General features: G+C 60.3%; 1 protein-coding gene across 2 annotated transcripts; it reads left to right on the top strand.

Moving 5' to 3' along the window:
- Window positions 1-1,707: 1,707 nt before the first annotated feature.
- Cacng7 (calcium voltage-gated channel auxiliary subunit gamma 7) lies at window positions 1,708-14,058 on the top strand. Of its 2 annotated transcripts, none has more exons than XM_090321979.1 (6): window positions 1,708-1,836; window positions 4,507-4,731; window positions 4,952-5,038; window positions 5,519-5,659; window positions 13,075-13,220; window positions 13,750-14,058. In XM_090321979.1, the coding sequence occupies exons 2-6, from the start codon at window positions 4,536-4,538 to the stop codon at window positions 14,005-14,007; spliced, it is 828 nt and encodes a 275-aa protein (XP_090178105.1). In that variant the 5' UTR covers window positions 1,708-1,836; window positions 4,507-4,535; the 3' UTR covers window positions 14,008-14,058. The 2 variants fall into 2 exon arrangements, with proteins under 2 accessions (XP_090178105.1, XP_090178104.1); XM_090321978.1 differs by having other exon boundaries at window positions 1,758-1,836; window positions 13,786-14,058.
- The last annotated feature ends 11,140 nt before the right edge of the window (window positions 14,059-25,198 follow it).

The raw sequence follows: 25,198 nt of genomic DNA, 5'->3' as shown, positions 1-25,198 counted from the left end.
GCGGGGGACACAGCTGTGGGCACGCGGCAGGCACGGGGCCGCAGGGGCCGGGTGGGTGTGCGCGCGGCGCCGTGTTCCCGGGACGGGGGTATCAGAGGCAGAACCCCCACCCCCCAAGGCCGCCCGCCCTCCGCCCCCACCGAGGCCCCGCACCCGGAGCCATCCCAGAGGGAGAAGAAAGGATGGCTTCCGAAGGCGAGGCGGGGACCATGTGAGGAAGGGACCCCAGGGCACAGAGGGCGGAACAAGCCGGACTCCGAGCCCAATCTGGGAGCCCAGCCACGCGCGGCGAGCCGGCCGGCTGGTCCTGCGGCCTCGCCCCCCTGACCCACTTAGAGGCGGAGGAGGGGCTCGACCAGGTGGACTACATTTCCCAAAGGACACCGCGAAATACCCTCCCTTCCAGGTGCGGCTCCTGGCCGCTAGGGCTTGTGGGGAGTGTAGTCCCTGGATGGGACAGGCCCGCGGCGTGGTGTGCCTGTCGGTGTGTTCAGGGAGGACCGAGCCCCAACTCTTCTCAGGCCTACTCGAGGGCCCGGCGTCTCTCCTCGCAGGCTCCTGCCTTTCTGAGCGCCCGTCCATCTGGAGGGGCCGAGGCTCCCAGGGCCCACCGTCTTCTGCATGCCCTGGGCCGCGCGCCCGCCTCGTGCCCCAGGGCCCCAGCCCGGGCCCCGACCCTCGGCGGGAGGCCTGCCCCTTTAAGAGTGGCCCCGCTGACATCACGGCGGGGGGGCTGGCCCGGCAGGGCTCCGCGGTGGCTGCAGGACCCGCTCCGCGCTGCGCCCGCCCGCCGCCGCCGCCGCTGGGGACCCCGGCCCGGGCCGCCCCGCGCGCCGCCCCGGCCCCGCGCCGGACCCCGCGCCCGCCCGCCGGCAGCCCAGGCGCTCCCTCCCCCCCCCAGCTCAAGGTCTCCGGGTTTCAGCCTCCCGCCCTCCCTCCCTCTTTCTCTCCCCCCCCCGCGCCCTCCCCGTCTCTTTCTGGGTCTCTGACCTCCTCTTCTTCCAATCTCTGAGCCTGGGGCGGGGGGCAGAGCGGGGTGGGGGCGGCTTGAACTCCGGCTCGGCCGGTCTGTCTGTCTCTGTCTGTCTGTCTGCCTGCCTGCCGGCCTGTCTGTCTGTCTGCCTGCCTACCTGTCTGTCTGTCTGTCTGCCTGTCTGTGTGTCTGCCTGCCTGCCTGTCTGTCTGTCTGTCTGTCTGTCGGCCGGCCAGCCGGCCGGCCTGTCTGTCTGCCTGCCTGCCTGTCTGTCTGCCTGTCTGTGTGTCTGCCTGTCTGTCTGTCGGTCTGTCTGTCTGTCTGCCTGCCTACCTGTCTGTGTGTCTGTCTGTCTGTCTGTCTGTCTGCCTGCCGGCCTGTCTGTGTGTCTGTCGGTCTCCTCCCCTCTCGGGACCGCCAGCCTCTGAAGCTACAGCCTCAAGGTCTCTGCGTGACTCTGTCTCCCTCCCTCTCGCTCCGCTGTCTCTCGCTTTTACTCTCTCCCTCTCCCCCCCCAGCCTCTGCCCCTCTCGGGCTCCGTCTCTCTCCGCTCTTCCTCCCGGCCTCCCCCCTCCTCCAGACCCGCCCCCCCCGTCCTCCCCTCCCGCCCCTCCCCTCCTCCGCCGCAGCCAATGAGCGGCCGCCGGCCCCTGCCGCTGGCTCGGAGCGCCGAGTGAGGCCGCGGGCGCGGGGGGTGGGGGGCGGGCGGCCGGGAGGGGCCGGGACGCCGGGCTCCGGGCCGGGGGCGGGGGGCGCGGGCTGCGGCGACCCCGGGGGCGGCGGCGGCGGCCGGGGGAAGCCGCGGGGCCGGTCATGCGGCTGCGGGGCCCGCGGCCCGGAGCGTGCGCCCAGCCCTGAGCGAGGTGAGCGGCGGCGGCGGGAGGCCCGGGGGGTCGGGCGCGCCGCCAGGGTCCCGGGGCCGGCGGGGCGGGAGGCGGGCCGGGGCCGGCGGGGAGCCGCCCAGGCCCGGCGAGTCCCGGAGGACGGGGTCCGAGGGGCCCGGGCGGGAAACTGAGTCCCGGCGACGGCCGCCGGGGGAGGTGCAGGGGGCGCTGGGGGGGGGGCGCCGGCCGCGGGGTCAGCACCCGGTGACAAGCGGCAGGGAGTTTGGAGGGGACCCCCGGGAGAGGGGGGAAGGGGGGAGGCGTCCCCGAGGGGGCCGCAGCCCGGCAGAGTGGGGCGACGGGGGCCGGGACGGCGCGGGCCGGGGCCGCCGTCCACCCCACCCGAGTCCGAGCCGGGAGCCCCGGAAGCGGCGCCGGCGGCCGCGGCGGGGGATGGGAGGGAGCGCGGCGGCGTCCTGCGGGTCCGGAGCCCGGAGTCCTGCGGGAGGCGGGGTGGGGGAGAGGCTGGCGGGGGGCGGACGGGGGGAGACAGGGGGGGGGGACGCCGGCGTCCCGGCCTCGATTCATTCTGGAGGGAAACGCTGGGGCGGGGGAGGGCGCCAACTTCCCCGCTCTAGGATAACGGCGGCCTCGCCGCCATTGTCATCATTATCATCATTACCGCTGGGCTGCTTGAACTCAGGGACGTGGGCTCTCGCTTGGCTTTCTACCACTCGGCCACAGCTCCACTTCTCAGATTAAAACGGGTCAATTGGTGATCAGACATCCCTCCCCCCCGCGCGTGCACTCACACACACACACACGCGAGCGTGCACACACGCCTGCACACATACACACACGCGTGCACACACACACACACACACACACACACACACACACACAGGGTGCCTTCAGATCGTGCTCCTCCACCGTGGCCTCCTGGCCACCAGCACCCATAATGGAGTCATTGTCCCAGCTCCTGATCTAAACCAGGGCCTTGTGCATGGCGGGCTGGTGCTCGGGTTCTCTGTCCCCCGTTACTGGGGTCCCAGCGAGGCACGACAGCCGAGGACCCAGGCAGTTCTCCTGGGGAGGCTCCGGGCCTGGGGGGGGCCCAGCCCCGCCTCTTGGGTTGCCGGGCACTAACACAAAGCCCGGTGGCTACAGCTGTGAGGGGAGCAGGGGAGTTTCCCATCTAGGGCCCCGGTATGGGGGGGGGTCCTGGTTGTTTGTGGGAGGTCGAGGAAGTTCGGTGACTGGAAGTCACAGCATGGGAAGCTGGGGTCCCGAGCTTGGGGGTGGGGGGATCTGGGAGCCCTGTGGCACAGGGTGCTGAGATCAGGAAGAGTTCAGCACCCCAAGTTCCACTTCCCAGGCCGAGGCCCCTTTGTTTCCTCTCGTGGTGGATCGCTGTGGTCGGTGGCCCCCACTCAGGGAGTTGATATTCTGGGGTTGCTGTTCAAGAGCACAGTGACCCCAGTGCTCTGGTTTCCAGTGTTCTGGGACCCGGCTCGGGTTCCAGGGCCTGTCTGGGTCCCCAGGGCGAGTCTGGGCTGTAGGTGTGGGCTGTGATCTCAGGCTGGCATACTGAATCAAGGTCAAAGCGTAGAACAAGCGTTGGAAGGTCCTGAGTGGAGATCCTGGTGTTCGAAGTGTGTATTGGGATCAAGGTTAAGGTCGAAGAGTTTAAGATTCCATGGAGGAGCCAGGAGTTTGGCCTAGAACTAGAGTGCTTGCCTAGCATGCATGAAGACCAGGGTTCGATTCCTCAGTACCACATACATAAGGGGAAAAAAAAGTCCCAAGTGGTGCTCTGGCTCAATGGGCACAGCACTAGGCCTTGAGAATGCCCAAGGACAGTGCCCAGGCCCTGAGTTCAAGTCCCAGGACTGACGGAAAGGAAGGATGGAAGGAAGGAAGGAAGGAAGGAAGGAAGGAAGGAAGGAAGGAAGAAAGAAAGAAAAAAAGAAAGAAAGAAAGAAAGAAAGAAAGAAGATGCCCTGGAGGACTCTGCTGAGTTTTAGGAAGGTCTGAGGCCAGCCCTGTAAGGCTAGGGTGTGGGGTTAGTGATCTTCGATTTGTGACCCACTTTTTGAGGCACTAGCGACAGTGCATGAAGGAAAGGTGTCAAGGTTCTATGGCAGGAATTAAGTCAGCTGGCTCCGAGTAGAATTTCCCAGCTGGTTAAGCAGTGCAGTGACCCAGCATCTAACCCTGGCTCGGGAGGCCAAGCTGAGTGCTAGGTGCTGGAACGGGGACACAGGATGGACTCTCCAGTGAGGAGCCCGGGACGCATGTGTGCCTCTGGCTGGAGGTTAGGGAGACTGCTGGGGTCTCGTGTGCCAGGTGATGGCTGGCAGGGCAGGGGGAGGAAGTTGAGTCTTGGCCCCAGGAACCAGATCTTGGTTCTGGGTTCAAGAATCTGGACTCCCGTTTCTTGTCAGCGTCCTATGCGGGGACCCAGAAGGGAATACCAGATTTCAGTCTCCGGATCTGATCTGAAGGTTACGGTGAGACATCTTACCCTGCAGCTGGGGATGCCTCTCGGCGCCCGGGCCGCTGCACGGTGCGCAGAGCTAAGGTTTCCCGCCCCCCCGTCGGTGTCTCGGCCTGGAGTTCGGGGCACAGCGGTCAGATGTCAGGGTGCTGCGTGCCCGGGGCGCGGGGCGCTGCCCCCCTCCCGGGCCCTCACCCCCGGCCGCCCCGCAGGCCCCGCAGGGCGCCCCCCGCCGCCCAGGATGAGTCACTGCAGCAGCCGCGCCCTCACCTTGCTGAGCAGCGTGTTCGGGGCCTGCGGCCTGCTCCTCGTGGGCGTCGCCGTCAGCACGGACTACTGGCTCTACATGGAGGAGGGGACCGTGTCGCCGCAGAACCAGACCACCGAGGTCAAGATGGCGCTGCACGCCGGCCTCTGGCGGGTCTGCTTCTTTGCAGGTGACCCCCTCACCGGCCCTCCCTTCGGGGGCCCCGGGCTGGGGGGGGGTCCGTGCCCTGCGCTCCCATCTTTGGGTTCCACGGTAATCCTGGAGCCTGCGCGCCCATCCTCGTCCTCCATGCCCGGGAGGCCCCCTCAGGGTCTTGGGGCCACCCCGGGTCTCCCTCTCCGGGGAGGAGGGCCTCCTTCCAGCCCTGCCTCCCGCCTTCCCCCTGCCAGGCCGGGAGAAGGGACGCTGCGTGGCCTCCGAGTACTTCCTGGAGCCCGAGATCAACTTGGTGACGGAGAACACGGAGAATATCCTGAGTGAGGGGGAGCGGAGCAGGGCCTGGGCGGAAGGAAGGGCAGGGGTCCTGCAGAGGAGGAGGAGGAGGAGGAGGAGGAGGAGGAGGAGGAGGAGGAGGAGGAGGAGGAGGGGACGCGAGAGGGCCGCATAGTGGACGGGGCGGGGCCAGGGCGTGGGAATCCACCGGAATGGGCGTGGTCAGGGAAAGAGTCCTTGGGAAGGGGCGTGGCCAGGTAGGAGTCCACCGGAGGGGGCGTGGCCAGGGAAGAGTCCTTGGGAAGGGACAGGATCGAGTCAGGGGTGTGGCCGAGAGGGGCGGAGTCAGGGAAAGTTGAGGCGTGTCAAGGGAAATGAGGGCTAATGAGGAAGGGGAGGGGCCAGTGTGAAAGGGCGTGGCCCGCTGAAGGGGTGGAGTCAATCGAGGAAAAGCCGGTGGAAAGGGGCGGGGCCAGCGGGCAGGAGGCGTGTCCTCCGGCCCCACCCGCCCCTCTGCCCCGCAGAGACGGTGCGCACGGCCACGCCCTTCCCCATGGTCAGTCTGTTCCTGGTGTTCACGGCCTTCGTCATCAGCAACATCGGCCACATCCGTCCCCAGAGAACCATCCTGGCCTTCGTCTCTGGCATCTTCTTCATCCTCTCCGGTGAGCCCCAGGGGCGCACGGGGTGGGGCGGCCGTCGCAGGACCTCTCTGTGCCCAGGGCCTGACCGTGGCGGGCCACGGCGGGCGCCCAGGGGTAGCCAGCCAGGCTCTGCCCTGCCGGGCTCCAGGCTGCGCCCTGCCAGGTGCCTGGCTCCGCCCTGACTTCTAACTTCAATCCTCAGATCTCAGCCTCCTGAATAGCTAGGATTACAGGCATGAGCCACACGTGCCTTGCTTATCTGTGTTCCCATCCATCTGTCCGTCCCTCCATCTCTCCTGTTTTGGGGGTTCCACCAAAACACTTGTCCGTGGATGCAGCCAGCTGGAGTTCAGATTCTGCTTTCAGCCCTTTCTTCACCCTTTCTTCGTGCAAAGCTCTTTGGCAGTGATCTCACTGTGGAGTTATTATTAGCACTTACCTGCTAAAGTTCGGGTAGTGACATTCACAGACCTACTCAAGATACGGGTATGAACCAGTACCAGATGCAAGTCCAGAATTCTTTCCAGTCCGTGCAGCTTCCAATTACTTCAGCTGCCCAGCCAGCCCACCTGACGTCCAATCACCTGACAGGCACCTCAAATTCCAATCAATTTGCGAGAAAATAACCAAACTCAGACCAGGTCCTGGCAGCTGAGTTGGGTTCTTTTGGGTTTTTTAATTAAAAACAAAAACAACCCACTGGAGGTCTCACTGTGGCTGGTGCTGGGCTTCCTGCTTGCGGCTGGCTGTGTGAGGAGAGGGCAGAATCTTCCTCAGCCCTCTTACTCCACAGCTCGCCTCCCCCAGACCTCCATCCTACCCTGAGGAGACCTTTCCAGGAAAAGCAGGGCACAACCTCTGTGCAGACCTGAATCCTGGCGTGTGGAGCCAGACGCTGAGCTAAAATAAGACATGTAAGATGTCGTGATCTGAGGGTGTCAGAGCGGTAAGGTCTCTCTCATCATGTTCCCTCCACATGGAAAAATAGTGGCCTAGTCAGAGAAAAGTGGGGCAAGAGTGTAGGTAGCGTAGGGACTTTGATTGAACCTACCCCACATGCCACGAGAGCAGTTCCAGTGTGTGCAGTTCATGGAAAGAGAAGTGAGTGGAAGAGGCCATCCAGCTAGGGGAGGGTATTCTGATTCCAAGTCACGTGTTCAAAACACTGCACTAGGGCCAGGCGTAGTAACACACGCCTGTAATTCCAGCTACGGCAGAAGTAGAGGCAAGAGGATTGTGAATGTGAAACCAGCTCAGGCAGTATTCCTGAGTCATCGTAACCTGACGTGGGGAATTGTTACCTCTTTCTACAGCTACTGTTAATGTTAGTAATGATCGTATTAGCAGTAATATTGATGTTAATATTATTAATAACCATTGTTAGCAACAAAAGGAGCTAGGTGCCAGTAGCTGTGAGCCTCCTGATTCAGGAGCCTGAGACCTGAGGATCGAGGTTCAAAGCTAGCTACACCAGGAAAGCCTGGGAGACTCTTTATCTCCAATAAACTACTCAGAAAAAGCCAGACATAGCATAAGTGGTAGAGTACTGGCCTTGAGCACAAAGAGGCTCAGTGACAGCGCCCAGGCCCTGAGTTCAAGTCCCAGGATAAGCAAAAAAAAGAGAGAAAGGAAGGAAGGGAGAGAGAGGAAGGAAGGAAGGAAGGAAGAAAGGAAGGAAGGAAGGAAGGAAGGAAGGAAGGAAGGAAGGAAAGAAGGAAGGAAGGAAGGGCTGTGTGTTGGGGGCCAGGACTTTGGCCTAGTGGTAGAGTGCTCTCCTAGCATGCAGAAAGACCCAGGTTTGATTCCTTGGTACCACATACGTAGAAAAAAGCTGTAAGTGGTGCTGAGGCTCAAGTGGTAGAGCTGTAGCCTTGAGAAAGCCCAAGGACAGTGCTCAGGCCCTGAGCTCAAGCTGGGATTGAGGGAAAAATAGCTGTGGGCTGTGTGGGGGGGGGGGGTGGGCTCCAGGTTGTAGCTCAAGTGCTTAGAATCCTGCTGACCTGCCTACGTGTGCAGCCCCTGTGCTGCAGTTTGATTTTATGTTTGTTTATTTTGTGGGTCATGGGGCTTGAACGTGGCCTGGGCGCTGTCCCTGAGCTCTTCAGCTCAAAGCTCCCGCCCCATCCTTGAGCCAAGCCCCACTTCCCATTTTCTAGAGGTTAATTGGAGATAAGAATCTCAGGTCCTTTTGTGCCCAGGCTGGCTTTGAACCTTGATCCTCAGATCTCAGCCTCCTGAGTAGCTGGGATGACTGGCGTGAGCCACCGTGCCGCCCAGTGCTGCAGTTTAGACTCTCGTCTTCGTCTGTAACTTACGGGCCTTTCCCACAGTGCCCAATGAACCTGAAGGACCTGTGCAGGAAGTCTGGGCTTCCTTCGCCTCGTGGGGGCCAGGGAGCAGAGTCAGAGAGTCAGGGAGGTGTGTCCGGTTGAGATGGAGATTCCAGAGATCCATGTCCTTCAGGGGAGTCCTGTGTCCAAACTCTCCGCTCAAATGGCACTCCAATTTTGGGACCAAGCTTCAAGCACATGAGTCTGTGGGTGTCATCTCTTCATTTTTTGTCCTTCTCTCCCTTTCCGTGGTACTGGGTTCTGAAATCATGGCTTTCTGCTTGCAAAGTTACCATTCCTGTCACCTGAGCAGCTCCTTCAGCCCCTTTGCATTCTTCCTCCTTCTCTTCTTCTTTCTTCCTCTTCTTCTTGTCCTGGGCTTGAGCTCGGGGCAGGAACACTGTCCTTGAACTTTCTCAAGGTTAGATAGAGCTCTACCACTTGAGCCTCAGCACCACTTCTGACTTTTTTTTTTTCTATGTAGGTGGTACGGGGGATTTGAACCTGGGTCTTGGTGCATGCTAGGCAAGCACTCTACCATTAGGCCAAACTCCTGGCCCAAGTGTTGCTTACTTCTGTGATCAGGTCTCACTTGATGCCCTGGCTCAGCCTGGACTGCAGTCCTCCTGTTTGTGCTTCCTCAGTAGCTGGGATGGCAGGCATGTGCGCCTGTGTCTGGCCATGGTTGAGATGAAGTCTCAAGAATTTCTTTTTGTCTGAACTGTGAGTCCCCCATCTCTGCTAGGATTATAGGCCTGAGACTCTCTGAGTCCCGCTGGCTGGGGTGGGTCAGTTGAGCTGTCCGTGGTCCTGAAATGCTGTTGTTGGAAAGCCAGGTTGATTTCCATTCTGCTTGGGCTGTGGGCGGCTCTTGCCCTCTGTCATCTGAGAGGGAGCTGAAGAAACTCCAGTTGGCTTTCAGAGATAGGAAATAAGGGGAGGGGGGAAGAAAAGAAAAGCTATTTATTCTTTGGAAAATCTTGTGAAATGGCCATGAATGAAAGTGAATGACTTGCTAGGAAGAACCCTAGTCTCTTCCTGGTTAAGAACATGTATTCTGTCCAGCCGGAATCCTGCCCTGACCCCGCCTGTGGAGGAGGCTGGGTGGTTACAACCACGGCGGGAAACCCGGGCCCTTTACCCCGGCCATCTCTGGCAGATGAGGGGCCCAGGAATCGAGGTGCCCTCCCCCCACCCCCGCTGGCCCTTCTTGGGCACTTGATTCCCCTGTGTAGGAATTTTGAGAATGCTAGACATGGCCAGTGTTCACGAGTGCCGCCCAGAGAGGGGTTTGCTTTGAGAAGAGAAGGAGTCTCAAGTGGACTGCAAAGATCAGATTTCTGCAGAGCCCTGGGCGGCCTAGCATCCAGTCAGCTGGGGTCTGATGTGTGTCCAGCTTCGGCGTAGGGGGGTAGAAGCTGGGCTAGTGCTGACATCCAGAGCCCCAGGAATGCCAGGGGCCAGCGCCACTCAAGCCAGGTGGGGAAGGGAGAAACAAAGATGGCAGGGAGACCCAACCAGGGGCAAGGGGGAGGATTGGCTGGTTTTGGTTTTTTTGTTTTGTATTGTTTTGTTTTGTTGCCAGTCCTGGGCTTGAACTCAGGGCCTGAGCACTGTCCTTGGACTTTCTCAAGGCTAGCGCTCTACCACTTGAGCCACAGCACCACTTCTGGCTTCTTCTATGTATGTGCTACCAAGGACTCAAACCCAGGGCTTCATGCATGCTAGGCAAGCACTCTACCACTAGGCCACGCTTCAGCCCAAGACTAATTTTTCTTTTTTTAAGGCATGAGGATGTAGTTTCGTGGATGAACTTTGCCTAGTTTGTGTGAGATTGCAGGCTTGATTCTCAACACAGTAAGAAATGAGGGAGAGAGAGGAGAGAGACAGAGAGAGGCAGAGAAAGAGAGACGGGGGGAGGGAGAGAGGAATGTCTTTTTTAGGTTTCTTCCGAGAGCCAAAATTCAACCCAGGCTCAAGCGTGACATTTTGTAACTGAGTCTCTTTTGGTCCAGATTCCTTCTGTCGCAATGTCTCTTTACCACATGGACTTTTAAAATACATTTCAGTGTGGAAACATAGAAGGAATAATGCAAGGAACACCCGTGCGCCCTGCCTGGCTCCCACAATCACCAACATATGGAGAATCTGTTTTTAGTGGCGCGTTGCCCCGGCCCCTCTCCCAGCATCCCTGCCTTATTTTAAGGCCAGCCTCCGACACCAGCGCGTGGCGTCCACAAGTATTTCCGTATGTCTGTGACTTAAAACTACTCCTGTGTTTACTCCAGCCGCCGCTGTGTCCCCATCAAACCCAAACAAAGCGGGCGACATTTCCTGATGTCCTCTACAATATCCACTCATGGCTCCATTCTCCCCTTCGGTTTCCTGAACAATCGGTATCTAAACCCTACATGCCGCTGAGTCCCCAGGACCCAAGGCCCTCTTTATGTCGGACTGGCCCCCTCCTCTTTTATTTTATTGTGTGTGTGTGTGTGTGTGTGCGTGTGCGTGTGTGCGCGCGCGCGCACGCGTGCGTGTGTGCACGCGTGCCAGTCCTAGTTTTGACAGTGGAGCGGCACCCTGTCCCTGAGCTCTTTTGGTCTAGCTAGTGCTTTTCCACCTTGAGCCACAGCCGCACTTCTAGGTTTTGAGTGGTTAATTGGGGACTATTTTTCCCTTGGCTGGCTTCAAACTGCAGTCCTCAGATTTCTGCCTCCTGAGTAGCTGGGATGACAGGTGTGAGCCAGCCTTCTCAGCTGACAAGAGTTCTTGGAAAGAAAGACAGACCGGCAGGAAGGAAGGAAAGGAGGGAGGATGGACTTGTCCCCTCCTCTTCTAACTTCTTCCCCTCCTCCTCCCTCTCCTTCTTCCCTGCCCTCCTCCCCTCCCCCTTTTCTTGTTTTTTCAGCCTCCTTTGTTTTTGTTGTTGTTGGTAGTGGTGGTCATGGGGCTTGAACTCTGGGCCTGGGCGCTGTCCCTGAGCTCTTCAGCTCAAGGCTATCACTCTACCATTTGAGCCACAGCACCACTTCCAGTTTTCTGGTGGTTACTTGGAGATAAGAGTCTCATGGACTTTACTGGCCAGGCTGGTTTTGAACCACAATACTCAGATCCAGCCTCCTGAATTGGCCAGAATTACAGGCCTGAGCCACCAGTGCACAGCTTAGGTTTTCATTTTTTGTTCCACCTCATTGTATCCTCTAACCAGCACATAGTTTTCACACATATGTAGAACACACACACGCACACACACACACACACACACACACACACACACACACCTACCTATGAGGACATATTGCCTATTGCCTCTCAGGTTTTGGGTTGGTTTCTTTTTTTTTTTTTTTTGCAGTACTGGATTTGAACTCAGGGCCTTGTGGTTGGTATGCAGGTGTTCTACCCTTCGAGCCATGCTTCCAGTCCTTCATGCTCCTTGACCAGGTGTTGTGTTTGTGTCTGAGCTGGGGAGGGCGCCCTTTGTAGCCTGGATGTCGGGTGTGGCCAGCTTTGAAGGTCCTCTGGGTCTCACCTCCTGAGTGGGTGGATGACAGGCAGGAGCCCCAGGCCCAGCCTCTTGGCTTCTCAGCATCTGCTCTGTCCTGGCCAGGCCATTCTGCTCCGGAGTCCGAGTCACTGGCTGTCCTCATTTGCGCAGTGGGCGGGGGCGTCCTGTGTGCTCCGCTTCCATCTCGGCTGTAGTTTGATGTTCTCTGTGTTTGAAGCGTGTGGCTGGGTGTTCTGCAGAGAGTCCCACGGTGACCTGACCAGTGGATGAGGGTTACACAGCCCAGTGGGGCACTCGAGGAAGAAAGCTGGGGCTGGTTTGGTGGGGTGCAGGGGTCCCTCCGTCTCCCCATGGACTGTCTACCCTCTTAACCTCCATCAGTGTTCTTAGCCGCATCTGGCGGCCCCAGCCAGGTTTCTTCACAGCAAAGGAAACTCTTTCTTCTTTTGTGTTCCTTTGGCAGTACTGGGGTTTGAACTCAGGACCCTGCTGCCTGCTTCCAACATTGCTGGTAGGGTTGCCACGTGATTTTTTTTCTTTGGTTGTTCTGCCTACATGTACAAGCAAACTTGCTTGCTCTTGTCTTTAGGAAATCAGTAGAGTCCTCAGAGGCCGAGGAAGGAGGCTCACAGACTTCAAGGCCAGCCTGGCATCTAGCAGGACGCTTTTTTTTTTTTTTTTTTGCCAGTCCTGGACTTGAACTCAAGGCCTGGGTACTGTCCTTGGGCTTTCTCAAGGCTAGAGCTCTACCACTTGAACCACAGCATCACTTTTGGCTTTTTCTATGTATGTGGCACTGAGGAATTAAACCCAGGTCTTTGTGCATGCCAGGCAAGCACTCAACCACGAGGCCAAACTCCCGACCAGGACTGTTGCTTCTTAAACAAACAGAAAACATATTTTCAGCTGGAAAATTATGTATATACACGTATGTATATATGTATGTATGTATGTATGTATGTATGTATGTATGTATGTATGTATGTCAGTCCTGGGGCTCGAACTCAGGGCTTGGGTACTGTCTCTAAGCTTCTTTTGCTCAAGGCCAGCACTCCACCATTTGAGCCCTAGCACTACTTCTGCTGAGTATGTGGTACTGAGGCTTCATGCATGCTAGGTAATCATTCTACCACTAAGCCACATGCCTATCTATCTATCTATCTATCTACCTATCTATCTACCTATCTATCTATCCATCCATCCATACATCCATTTACCCGTCTACCTAGCATAGATTTAGATAACAGGAATTTATGTGACACCCAAACAGCCAAGGAGTTTTCCCCATTGGTTCTGGCCTGTTTGGTTTTGGGGTCCCGGACTTGAGCAGATGCAGGTCCTGTCCTCTGGATTCCTCGCTCAGGGTGGAGGCTCCACCACGCGGGCCTCCTCCCGCTGCCTGGCGAATGGCAGATCTGGAGCCCACCTGAGGGGGAGGGTGCTGGTTCATCTCTGGGCTCCGCTCCCAGCCCGAGGCCCACCCTGTCCTCCCAGCCACTGGAGGCTGAGGCCGAGGGCCCCGGACAGGACGCGGGCCGGGGGGAGGAGGAGGGCAGGCGCGTGAGTGCGCGTGCGCGTGCTGACCCCTCCGCCCCGCCCAGGCCTCTCCCTCGTGGTGGGCTTGGTTCTCTACATCTCCAGCATCAACGACGAGGTCATGAACAGGCCCAGCAGCTCCGAGCAGTACTTCCACTACCGCTACGGGTGGTCCTTCGCCTTCGCCGCCTCCTCCTTCCTGCTCAAAGAGGTGACGCGGCGGGGCCTCGGCGGAGGGGGGGAGCGCTGGGCGGGGCCTCGGCGGAGGGGGCGGGGCCGCTCGGCCAGGGGTGGGGCCTCGGCAGAGGGGGCGGGGCCGCGGCTGGGGAGGGGGCGCTGGGCGGGACTTCGGTCGGGGCGGGGTTGCTGGGCAGGGTCTCGGCCGGGGGCGGGGCCTCGGCGGAAGGGGGAGCGCTGGGCGGGGCTTCGGCTGGGGCGGGGTTAGGGGCGGGGCCTCAGTGGAGGGGGGCGCTGGGCGGGGCCTCGGCCGGAGGCGGGGCCGCGGCTGGGGAGGGGGCCGGCGCCACCGGAGCAGGCTGAGGGTTGGGCTACGGATTGGGAGGGAAGGGAGGTCCCGAGGGGGGGCGGCTGTCCCGCTCCTGGGGTCCTGGAGGGAGACCCTGGGGAGGTCCAACGCGGGGGTGCTGAGACAGGGCGCCCCGGCCCCGTGAAGGGGAGCTCGGGTCCCCTCGGCGGGGTCCCCGGTCCTCTGGGCGGGCTCTGACGCTGCCCCGCCGCAGGGGGCCGGCGTGATGTCGGTGTACCTGTTCACCAAGCGCTATGCCGAGGAGGAGATGTACCGCCCGCACCCCGCCTTCTACCGCCCGCGCCTCAGCGACTGCTCCGACTACTCGGGCCAGTTCCTGCAGCCCGAGGCCTGGCGCCGCGGCCGCAGCCCCTCGGACATCTCCAGCGACGTGTCCATCCAGATGACCCAGAACTACCCGCCGGCCATCAAGTACCCCGACCACCTGCACATCTCCACCTCGCCCTGCTGAGACCCGGCGGGGGCGGGGCGGGGGTCCCGCGGACACGCCCAGGCCACGCCCCTCCGCGCGGCTGGCCACGCCCCTTCCCGCGTTCTCGTCCTTTAGAGGCCCCGCCCCTCGCCCACCTCCGCTCCCTCCTGGGTCCCGCCCCCTTCCAGATGGCCCCTCCCCGCCGTGTCCACGCCCGCTCCCGTGGCCCCGCCCCTTCCCGTAACTCGCCCCTCCCCTCCCAGCCCCGCCCCCACCCCTCACCTCGGGACTGAGGCCGGAGAGTGGGGCCGGCAGCCTCCCGGAACGGAATGCCGGTCGCCTTCTCCGCTCTGCTCCCCGCCTCCGGTCCCCGGGGCGGCGCAGGGGGCGAGGGGCGGGGTCCGGGGATGGGATCAGCCCGGCTCCTCCCCATCCCCTTCTCTCTCTCTCTGGCTAGGCCTTTTCCTCCCCTGGAATGTGACCTGTCTTCTTAGGCTCCACGCTCCCCAGGCTTGTTCTTCCTCCTCCTCCTCCTCCTCCTCCTCCTTTCCCTCCCCTCTTCCTCCTCCTCCTCCTCCCCCTCCCACTCTCTTCCATCTCTCATCCGAGGCCCCCAGGTGCACCCCAACCCACACACCAGACCAGGACGGGGACCCCAAGGCCATCTCCACGCCTGTGCCCGCCTCTCCCCCCTCGAGGCCCCGTCGGGGGAGGGAGGGGCAGTAGCGGGGGTCAAGGCCCCCCCAAACTTCTGTCTTCCATTTTCTGGCACTCCTCCTCATTGATGACCTTCTCCGCACCTCAGAGCCCCCGACCCTGGCCTCTGAAGGCCCGGCCCCCCTTGGACAGATGGGGGGAGAGGGGAGGGCGCGGTGGGCGAGGGACACGGAACCAGGACGGGGGGGGGGGGGGCGGGCGGGGCTTTTAGTTTGCATCTGGGGGGCGCCGCAGTTAACCTGTCTTCACGCAGCGATTTTTAACGAGGCTGGGAGGGGCGGGGCGGTGGGGGGCCTGGCTCTGTTATTTACCGTGTATCATATGTAAATACCGACAGAAACTTCAATAAACTCTATTTCAAACACGTCTCTGCCCGCCCTGAGGCTGAGGTCTGAGGAGAGGGGTTCAAAGCCAGCCCCCTGCCTCTTACCTCCCGCTGGCCGCTGTGGCTCGGGTGGTGGAGGGCCTACCTTGAGAGAGAGAGAGAAGCCAGGCCTGGGCCTTGAGCTCAAGGCCCAGTGCCAGGGGGGAGATGATCAGTCCACGCTGAGATTCCAGCTGCACACCGGGCAGTCGGGCTCTGCAAGACTCCGGGCACTGCCGCCCTGGGCAGACCTGTTCCTGGATTCTGCAGCAGCTTCCCTTCCTCCTCCCCAGCTCCCTCTTGTTATCTTCCACCCAGACCACCATGTTGAACTTACTGGCCTCCTGGACACAAAGATCCTGCGTAAGAAGTCAGAGTTCACCCAAGTTCACGCCAGAGGGGGCCCCTCGATCCATTCGATCCCCACAGCCCGGCTTCCTCCAGTGCACCCCGGAACAGCAGGCTTCCTGAAGACTCCGCTGCTGCTCGGTTCAGACACAACTGCCAACACTTGTTGCATCCCCACCTCGAGCCAGACCCCTTCCTCCTGCACACCGCCCACCAGCCTCTGGAGCAGCTCGTGTGTAGGAATTAGTGCTCTGCTTCTGCAGGGGAGGGAGCGCAGAAAACGATTCCAAAATCTAGGCTGGAAGCCACTCTATACTGAGAATGGAGAACAGCCCAGCTAGCTGACGAGCTGGTACTTCAGGCGCTGTGCGTGTGTGTGTGTGTGTGTGTGTGTGTGTGTGTGTGTGCGTTCATGCATGTGGACTTTATATATACCAAGCAAGCACTCCACCACCGAGCTACGCTCCCAGCCCCTTTAAGTTTATTCATTATTTGTACCAGTCCTGGGGTTTGAACTCAGGGCCTAGACATTGACCCCGAGCTTTCCAGTCAAGCCTGTTGCTCTGCCTCATGAGCCACACAGCTCTACCTACCTCTGGCTTTTTGGTGGTTCATTGGAAATAAGAGTCTCACAGGCTTTCCTGCCTAGTTTTGAACCATGATCCTTGAGTCGTGGCCTCTGGACTTGCTAGGATGACAGGAGTGAGCCACCAGCGTCTGGATAACTGTTTTTTAGGGGTTGTGTTTTACCACTACAGATTCCATGCAAACTCAGTCGGTGACCTTGAGCAAAGTCTTTTAATTGCCAGGGCTTGTTTCCCTTTTTTATTTTATTTTTTGGTTAGAATCTGGAAATGGCCCAGAATGATTCCAAATCCCTTTAGAACAGGAAGGGCTGTGCTGGTAGGTTGGAATAATTCATATTCAGCAGGATCTGACTCCCCAGAGAAATATTCTGAGTCATTTTCCATGATTCCAGGAATGTCTGAAGGTCATGCTTGAGATTTGCCGTGGCCAAAAGGTTTCAGCATCTTTGTTAAGACCAAAGGACTCACAGCGGCTGCCTGCCCAGAGCAGGGTACCACAAAGGCCTGCCCGGTGGGAGTGAATCCCCATCAATTGGTGCTGTCTGTTCTGCCTGCCCTGCCTGCAGCACGGGGAGTAGTAAATGCTCCATGTTGGCTGACTTCATCTGAAAGGACTAATTTTTCTTTTCTCTCTTTTATTTTTTTATTTTTCTTTCTTTCTTTCTTTCTTTTTTGTCATGGGGCTTGAACTTTGGGCCTGGGTGCTGTCCCCAAGCTCTCCAGCTCAAGGCTACTGCCCTACCCTTGAGCCAAGCCCCACTTCCCATTTTCTAGTAGTTAATTGGAGGTAAGAGTCTCACAGTCTTCAGTGCCTGGGCTGGCTTTGAACTGTGATCCTCAGATCTCAGCGTCCTTGATTAGCTAGGATTATAGGTGTGACCCACCATGCCTAGCTTTCTTTTTCTGGGAGGGGGGACCAGGGCCTGAGCACTGTCTTTGGACCCTTATTGCTCAAGGCTAGCGCTCTGCCACTTGAGTCATAGCACCGAGGAATGGAACCCAGGGCTTCGTGCATGCTAGGCAAGGATTCTACCACTGGGCTATGATCCCAGACACATTTGTTTTGAAGGAATAACTCACGTAGCTGTCTGAAATAAGTCTGGAAAGGCTGTCACCTCCAAGTCTCTTCCCTTCAAGATACACAGGATTTCAGGCATATTCTGTGCACATGAATGCCTTTCTTCAGGGGTTAAATCCACACAGAGACAATGGATGGGGTGATGAGTAAATGCTTATTTTATCCAACACATAATGCAAATAATTCCTTTCCTTCCAATGATTCCATGTGCCTGCCTGCCCGGGTATCAGGGAGATCTTGAGTGTCCATTACGTAAGGCTTTGTGGCTGCTTCTCAAAGCTTCTTGTGAACAACAGTTCAAAAATTCATGACATCATTTATCAAGTGCAGGCCACTTTGCATTAAATCCCGGTCCTTTATGTCCAGGGCCTTCCACTCATAAGTGACATCCTTGAGCCTTTGCACAGAGAGGCCGACTCACTTTTCCGTGGTCACCCAGCTGGAGGCCTCCAGGGTTTGTGTTGCTAAGCAGCTCAGGAGGAAGTCCCGTGCTCAGTGAAGTCCCATCCAGTTCTCGCCTCCACTGCCCACAACACTTTTTTTTTTTCTTGTGCGTCCTAGGACTTGAACTCTGGTCCTAAGCGCTGTCCCAGAGGTCTTCAGCTCAAGGCTATCGCCTTAGCCCATGACCCACAACCCCACTTCCCGTTTTTCTAGTGGTTCACTGGAGACAAACTTCTCTGGGCCTTCAGTGCCCAGGCTGGCTTTGAACCGTGCTCCTCAGGTCTCAGTCTCCTGGGTAGTTGGGGTGACGGGCGTGAGCCACCACACCCGGCTCCCACGTCGCTTTTCTATTGGGGCTTGAACTCAAGGCCTGGGTGCTGTCCCTTACTGTTTTTCTTCAAGGCTGGCCCTCTACCACTTGAGCCACAGCACCACCCCTGGGTTTTCCGTGGACGGCCCAGCGGCTGGGCTGCGAGGTGTGTCAGCACCCCGGAGAGCGCCCTCCCCTCCCGGGCCTGGGCGCCAGGGGCGCGGAGCCCTGGGCAGCGCCGGCGGGCGGGGGCTGCGGCTGGGGCCACCTTGCCTCCAGAGCTGGGAGATTTCCACTTCACCCGGAATGAGGACGATCTAGAAATGCTGATCCCCTTCTCCACGCAGCCAGCCGGAAGAGCGGCCACCGCCGCCCCAGCCTCCGGGGAAACACAAAGGCCCAGCTGGGCCCGCAGCCACACCTGCCAGCCAACCAACCGGAGAGGGGGGCCCGAGGGAGGATGGGCCATGGGACTGGGTGCTGGAGGCTAGGGGCCTCAGAAAACGCGTCCACAGACTCCCAGACCTGTGCACCCACTCATTCAGTCATTCATCCATTCATCCATTCATGTATCCATTCACGAACTCAATCATTCATGCATTCATTCACTCATTCATCCATTTGTGCATCCATTCCGAGGCTATGGCCAGAGGTGTCCAGTCTGACAGGGGGACTGCAGGGGGCACTGAAGGGATAAAATTGAGGCCTGTTGGCCTGGAGCGTGGCCTAGTGGTAGAGTGCTTGCCTCGGGTTCGATTCCTCAGTACCACATACACAGAGAAAAATGCAAGTGGTACTGTGGCTCAAGTGGCAGAGTGCTAGCCTTGACAAAGTCCAAGGGCAGTGCTCAGTCCTGAGTCCAAGCCCCAGGACCGGCAAAAAAAAAAAAAAATGGGGGGGAGCTGTTATTGACAAGCTCCTACTCTGGTGGGTGAGACAGACCCAGCCACCCCACCAGCCACCCAGTGGGGTATCTGTGCACCAATCTGGGCAATCAATGTGCACCACAAAGCCCCAGGGCGGCCGGCGCAGGCCTGGTGGGCACTCCAGAGGAAGGGGCTCAGTCATCTTCTTAAGATCAGATGGAGGTAGAAAAATGGATCCTGTGTGTGGGAGGGGGCAAAGAGACGGACAAAGAAGGGCCTGGGACTGGAGCCAGCGGTTCAGAAGACTGAGATCTGAAGACCAAAGTTCAAAGCCAGCCCAGGCAGGAAAATTCATGAGACTCCTGTCACAAGCTAGGGAACCGTGGGGTGTGTGGCTCAAGTGGTAGAGCACCAGCCTTGAGCCAAACCTCAGGGACAGCGTCCAGTGCTACTCTTGCATGCCCTCCACAGTGCATCGCGGCGGTCGTCGTCGTGTGTGTGTGTGTGTGTGTGTGTGTGTGTGTGTGAACGCAGGGCTCAGTCCCAGGCTTCCCCGCTCTAAAGCCATGTAGCAATGTGGTTGCTTTGCCTCTGAAGCTCTGGTGGTGGTAGCGTGTGTTCCCTGCAATCACAATCCCCTTTCTGCCATCCTCCGTTCCCGGTCCCAGCCTGCCCCCTCTCCCCCTCAAAGTCTGGTCCTCAGGAGGCATGCGGGCATCTCCCCTGCTTGGGCTCTGTCGAACTCATGAGCTGTTCGAGTCTGGCCCCCCCAGCAGCTCTCTCTCCTTCTGACTGGGTCTGTGCCAGCTCTTGCCTAACCATGCAGCCATGTTTCACTCTGCGCCCAGGCCTTTCCCATACCCAGGGGAGGGGTGTGCTGCAGTGAGATTTGGAGGCTCCCTAAAACAAATTAGTCTTCTCCTGAGTGCCAGAGGAGCACATCTACAACCTTAGCTACTCAGGAGGCTAAAATCTGAGGGTTGAGGTTCAAAGCCAGCCCAGGGCAGAAATGTCCATGAGACTTGCTTGCTTGTTTGCTGTTGTTGTTGTTGTTGTTGTTGTTTGCCAATCTTGGGCTTGAGCTCAGGGCCTGAGCACTGTCCTTGGACTTTGTCAAGGCTAGAGCTCTACCATTGGGCCTTAGCACCTTTCCAGATTTTTTTGTATGTATGTGATACCGAGGAATCAAACCCGGGTCTTCATGCATGCTAGGCAAGCACTCTACCACTAGGCCAAACTCCCAGTCCCAAGACTCTTATTTCTAATTAACCACCAAAAAGCCAGAAGTGGAGCTGTGATTCAAGTGGTAGAGTGCTAGTCTTGAGTGAAAAAAAAAGCTCAGGGATAAAGCCCAGGCCTTGAGTTCAAGCCTTAGGATTGAATAGAAGGAAGAAAAAGGAAGGAAGAAAAAAGGAGGAAGAAGAGGAGGAGGAGGGGCCAGGAGTTTGGCCTAGTGATAGACTGCTTGTGTAGCATGCATGAAGATCTGGGTTCGATTCCTTGGTACCACATGCATAGAAAAAGCCAGAAGTGGTGCTGAGGCTCAAGTGGTAGAGTTCTAGCAAGGACAGTGCTCAGACTCTGAGTTCAAGGTCCGGGGCTGGGAAGAAGGAGCAGGAGGAGGAGCTGTAGCAGAGGCGGCAGAGGCAGCAGAGGCAGCAGAGGCAGCAGAGGCAGCAGCAGCAATGCCTTCCTTTTAGTTACTGACAAAAAGCCAGCAAATTAAAAATACAAAGAATTAGATGGAAGGCAGAGAAAAGCCAGAACCCATGGGTTACATTGTATCTACCTCAAGACAGACAACAATAACCAAAGTATGACATGGATACATCCGGGAAACAATTACAATTTATCTTATTTTATGCTAGACATTTTGTAGCTTAAACTCAGGACCTGGGCCCTGTCCCTCAGCTTTTTTGCTCACTCTACCATTTGAACCACAGCTCCACTTCCAGATTGTGTGAGCATGTGTGATTAGAGATAAGAGTCTCAGTGACTCTCCTGCCTGGGCTGGCTTTGAACTTCAATCCTAAAATCTCATCCTCCTGAGTAGCTGGGATTACAGGTGTGACCCCTCCCCCCCCACCGGGCCTAGAAGACAATCCTTTTTTTGGGGGGGCAGTTCTATGGCTTGAACGCAGGGCCTGAGCACTGTCCTTGGGCTTTCTCAAGGCTAGAGCTCTATCACTTGAGCCACAGCACCACTTTTGCATTTTCTATGTATGTAGTACCAAGGAATCGAACCCAGGGCTTTGTGAATGCTTGGTGAGTACTCTACCACTAGGCCAAACTCCTGGACCCCAGAAGACAATTTTTTTTTCTTTCTTTTTTTTTTTTCTTTTCCTTTTGCCAGTCCTGGAGTTTGAACTCAGGGCCTGAGCACTGTCCTTGGGCTTTCTCAAGGCTACAGCTCTGCCACTTGAACCACAGCAACACTTCTGGTTTTTTCTATGTATGTGGTACCCAGGAATCAAATCCAGGTCTTCATGCATGCTAGGCAAGGACTCTACCACTAGGCCATGCTCCTGGCCCCCAGAAAACAATTCTCATTGACAGATGACAAAGCCTGCCTGTGACCAGATGAAATAACTAATTGTTCAGAAATCTTTTTCCCTACAGAACTGAATTCTTTTTCATATAATTTCATCTATGCCACTGATTCTATTTTTTAAACCATATTAATTTGCTTCAGAAACACATTTAAAAAATTTAAAAAACCTTTTCATCAGCATATATTAATTTTACCGAAGTTTCACTGTGAATAAAATACATTTTAATTGAAGAGGAAAATAAACGCAAGTGCCTGGCGCTGACTAGTTTGTTTGAATGGCTCCTGTCGGAGGCGTTATGGTCTCTCCAGGGGCACTGAGTGGGGCTGGAGATATTTTTGGTGGGCATCAGCTGGGGGGAAGGGGCAGCTTCTAGTTTCTTGTGGGTTGTGACCGGGGACGTAGCACAGGACTGTCCCTGAACAAGGCTTTGCCTGTCTCAGATGTCATTTGTGTGGAGGCTGAGAAACCCTGGCTTTGTGTGTGTGTGTGTGTGTGTGTGTGTGTGTGTGTGTGTGTAAATGTGAGCGCGGCAGTCCTGTGTCTTGATATCAAGGCCTGGATTCTGTCCCTGCCTGAGCTTAGTTCTTCAAGGCTGATGGGAATCACGCCTGCACTCCCAGCTTTTTTTTGAAGACTGGCTGGCTGGCTTTGAACCCAGATCATCAGATCGGAGCCTCCTGAGTAGCTAGGATCGACAGGTGTGAGTCAATGGTGTGCCCAGCTCTGGTTTTGTTGTTCTGTTGTTGGTCGTGGGCCTGAACTCAGGGCCTGGGTGCCGTCCTGACTTCGTTTGCTCAGGGATAGCATTCTACCAGTTTGAGCCACAGCTCCACTTCTGTTTTTTTGGGGTGGTTAATGGAGAAAAGAGACCCAGGGACTCTGCTGCCTGGGCCGGCTTTGAGCTGCGATCCTGGGATCTCAGGCTCCTGAGTGGCTGTGATCACAGGCCAGGGGCGGCGTCCAGCTCAGATGCTGGGGTTTTTTCTGTAATTAAAAGATTTTTATTAAAGATGCTGCTGTTTTAAAATTACATTTGCAGGAAGAAGCAGGGCAGGGAAGCCAGCTCGCGCGGTGCGGCCTCGGGAGAGCCGGCTTTCCTCCTCCTCGAGCGGAGGGCGAGGGGCTCGGAGGTCAGCAGTGCTCCCGTCAAGGTCGCAGCGTGGCCCAGGGGACGAGCCCGGGCTGGCCCTTCTCCGGGCTCGGCCACCGCGGCACGGCCGGTTCTAGACGGGCCGCCGCGCGCCCTCCAGGGGTCCGGGCCCGGGAGCCTCTCCACCCGGCCCGCGCCCTCCTGGGCCGGGCAATCCTGGCGGGGACCCCACCCCGGAGGGCTGGGCCGGGGTAGGCGTGGGGGGGCCGGGCGCGTCCCCGGGTCGGGGTCCTCGGGGGCCGGGCGCGTCCCTGGGTCGGGGTCCTTGGGGTCCTCGGGGTCCTCAGGGGACGGGGTCGGGGTCCTCGGGGGCCGGGGTCGGGGTCCTCGGGGGTCGGGGTCCTCGGGGTCCTCGGGGGTCGGGGTCCTCGGGGTCCTCAGGGGCCGGGGTCGGGGTACTCGGGGTCCTCGGGGGCCGGGGTCGGGGTCCTCGGGGGTCGGGGTCCTCGGGGGTCGGGGTCCTCGGGGGCCGGGGTCGGGGTCCTCGGGGGCCGGGGTCGGGGTCCTCGGGGGTCGGGGTCCTCGGGGTCCTCAGGGGCCGGGGTCGGGGTCCTCGGGGTCCTCGGGGGCCGGGGTCGGGGTCCTCGGGGTCCTCGGGGGTCGGGGTCCTCGGGGGTCGGGGTCCTCGGGGTCCTCAGGGGCCGGGGCGGGGTCGGGGCGCCCCCGGGGTCCTGGGCAGGAGCCCCCCTCGCTTCCGGCCCCGCCGCCAGCCCGGCTGGGCGCCTGGCTCCCGTTGCTATGGCGACGGGAAGAGGCGGTGGCGGCGGCGAGCGACGCGGAGCCGGGAGGCGGGTGGGGGCGGGGGAGGGGGCGCGGGGGGAGGGGAGGGGAGGGGGCGCGCGGCCCGAGAGTCCGGCCAGGCCCGCGGGTCCGCGCCGCTCCCGCCCCGCCTCCCTCCATCTGCTCCCCGCTCCCCCCCGTCCCGGCCCCCGCCCCCGCCCCTCCCCCTCCCCCCGCCAGAGCCTCCCGGCTGCTCGCGGTCTGTCTGTCCCCATCTGCCTCTCCCCCGGTCCCTTCTGCGATCCAGAACCGAGCCCCCCCCCCGCCCCAGCCCCCTCACCTCCGGGCTCCTCTCCCCGGCTCGGCCCCCTCCCTCCCTCCCCCTCCCCCTCTCCCGGTCCGTCCGCCCGTCCGTCCGCCTCTCCCCGCCCCAGCCCCCTCCCCGCTGGCCGCGCTCCGGCCCCGCTCGCCCCCCCTCCGCGTCCCCTCCCCGCGCTCGGCCTCCCCCCCTCCGGATCTCTCCCGGCCTCCCTCCCCTTCCACGGCTCCCCCCGCCGCCCAGACCCCGCCCCTCCCCCTGCCCTCCCTCCCCTCCCCCTCCCTCCGCCTCCCCTCCCCCCTCGCGTCCTCCAGCTCCGCACTTTACCCGGCGACACCGGAGCCGAGTTCTCTCCCCCGCCGCCCCTCGCTGCGCCCGCGCCCGCGCCCGCGCTCCTCCTCCGCCGCCCCCTCGGCTCCGTCCCGGCCCGGCCGGACGCGGGGATCCCGGCCGCGGGCGCAGCGAGCCGGGGCGGGGGCGCCGTCCCGGGCTCGGGAGGAGCGGACCGCGCGGCCGCGGAGGTGAGCGGCCGGGGCTTCGCGCGGGGGGCCCGGGGTCGGGGTCCGGGGAGGTCCGGGGAGGGCGGGGGGTCCGGGATCCGGGGAGGACCTGGGGTCCGGGAAGGTCGGGGGGGGTCCGGGGAGGACCGGGGAGGGCGGGGTTCGGGGAGGACCTGGGGTCCGGGAAGGTCGGGGGTCCGGGGAGGATCGGGGAGGTCGGGGGTCCGGGGAGCACTGGGGAGGTCGGGGGTCCGGGGAGGTCCTGGGATCCGGGAAGGTCGGGGGGTCCGGGGAGCACAGGGGAGGTCGGGGTCCGGGGAGCACCGGGGAGGTCGGGGGTCCGGGGAGGTCCTGGGATCCGGGAAGGTCGGGGGGTCCGGGGAGCACCGGGGAGGTCGGGGGTCCGGGGAGGTCCTGGGATCCGGGAAGGTCGGGGGGTCCGGGGAGCACCAGGGAGGTCGGGGGGTCGGGCTGGGGAACCTGGAGCCACATCCCCGGGCGCGGCGACCCTGCCGCCCCTGTCCGCCCAGCCGGCTCCTCCGGCCGCCACCGGGCCACGGGTCCAGCGGGCCACGGGGCCACGGCGGGGCCGGGGCTCCCCGCGCCCGGGCGCCCCCGGCGGGGAGCCAGCCCTGCCCGGGGGAGGCGGCCGGGCCGCAGGCGGCGCAGGGGCCCGGGCACGGCGGAGGCGGCGGCCGCCCGGGAGGGGGACGCCGAGCGCGGGGAGGGGAGGGGCGCAGGCCCGGTTTCCATGGAGACACCCACCGCCCTCCTCCAGAGCCCCCCCCCGGGAGCAGCCCCGGGGGGCCAGCCGGGGGCGGTGGAGACCGGGAGGAGCTGGAGGCCAAGGTCACCCCGCGGGGTCCCGGGGTGGCCGCGGAGGAGCGGAGGCCGGCGGGCGGCGGGGCGCGCACGGTCCCCGGCCTGGTCCCCGGCTCCCCGGGGAAGACTTGTGGTCTCCCCGCTTCGCCTCGGTTTTTGGAGGGCGCAGGTGATGGGGGTGTTTGTCAAGATGGGGGTGGCTGCCGTCTCCATCCCCACACAGGTGAGGTGGTCGTGGGGAGTGGGGGTGAGGGCTTGGGGTTCTCAGAGCCCCAAGAGCGAGGGATGCAGGGGGAGAGGAAAAGAGGGGCGCTCTGTAAATGTCCGGGAGAGATCAGGGGTTCAAAGCGAGCGGGAGAGACCCAGAATTGGGGGTGCGGGGGTCCCCCGCGGGCGTGTGGGGAGTATTTCTGAAGGAGGGCCAGGCGCCTGGTCTGGAAGAGCCCGGGGCCA

Source organism: Megascapheus bottae, chromosome 31 (genome assembly GCF_031878675.1).
Source record: "Megascapheus bottae isolate mThoBot1 chromosome 31, mThoBot2.hap1, whole genome shotgun sequence".
In the NCBI taxonomy this organism is placed as follows: Eukaryota; Metazoa; Chordata; class Mammalia; order Rodentia; family Geomyidae; genus Megascapheus; species Megascapheus bottae.
This window is presented reverse-complemented; position numbering and strand designations above follow the sequence as displayed.

What these genes read in the sequence shown, in the direction of transcription:
- Cacng7 (XM_090321979.1), top strand. Translation starts at nt 4,536, where the DNA reads ATGAGTCACTGCAGCAGCCGCGCCCTCACCTTGCTGAGCAGCGTGTTC. An exon ending in GCGGGTCTGCTTCTTTGCAG is followed by an intron (nt 4,732 to 4,951) that starts GTGACCCCCTCA and finishes TCCCCCTGCCAG; the next exon opens with GCCGGGAGAAGGGACGCTGC. An exon ending in CCTCCTTCCTGCTCAAAGAG is followed by an intron (nt 13,221 to 13,749) that starts GTGACGCGGCGG and finishes GCCCCGCCGCAG; the next exon opens with GGGGCCGGCGTGATGTCGGT.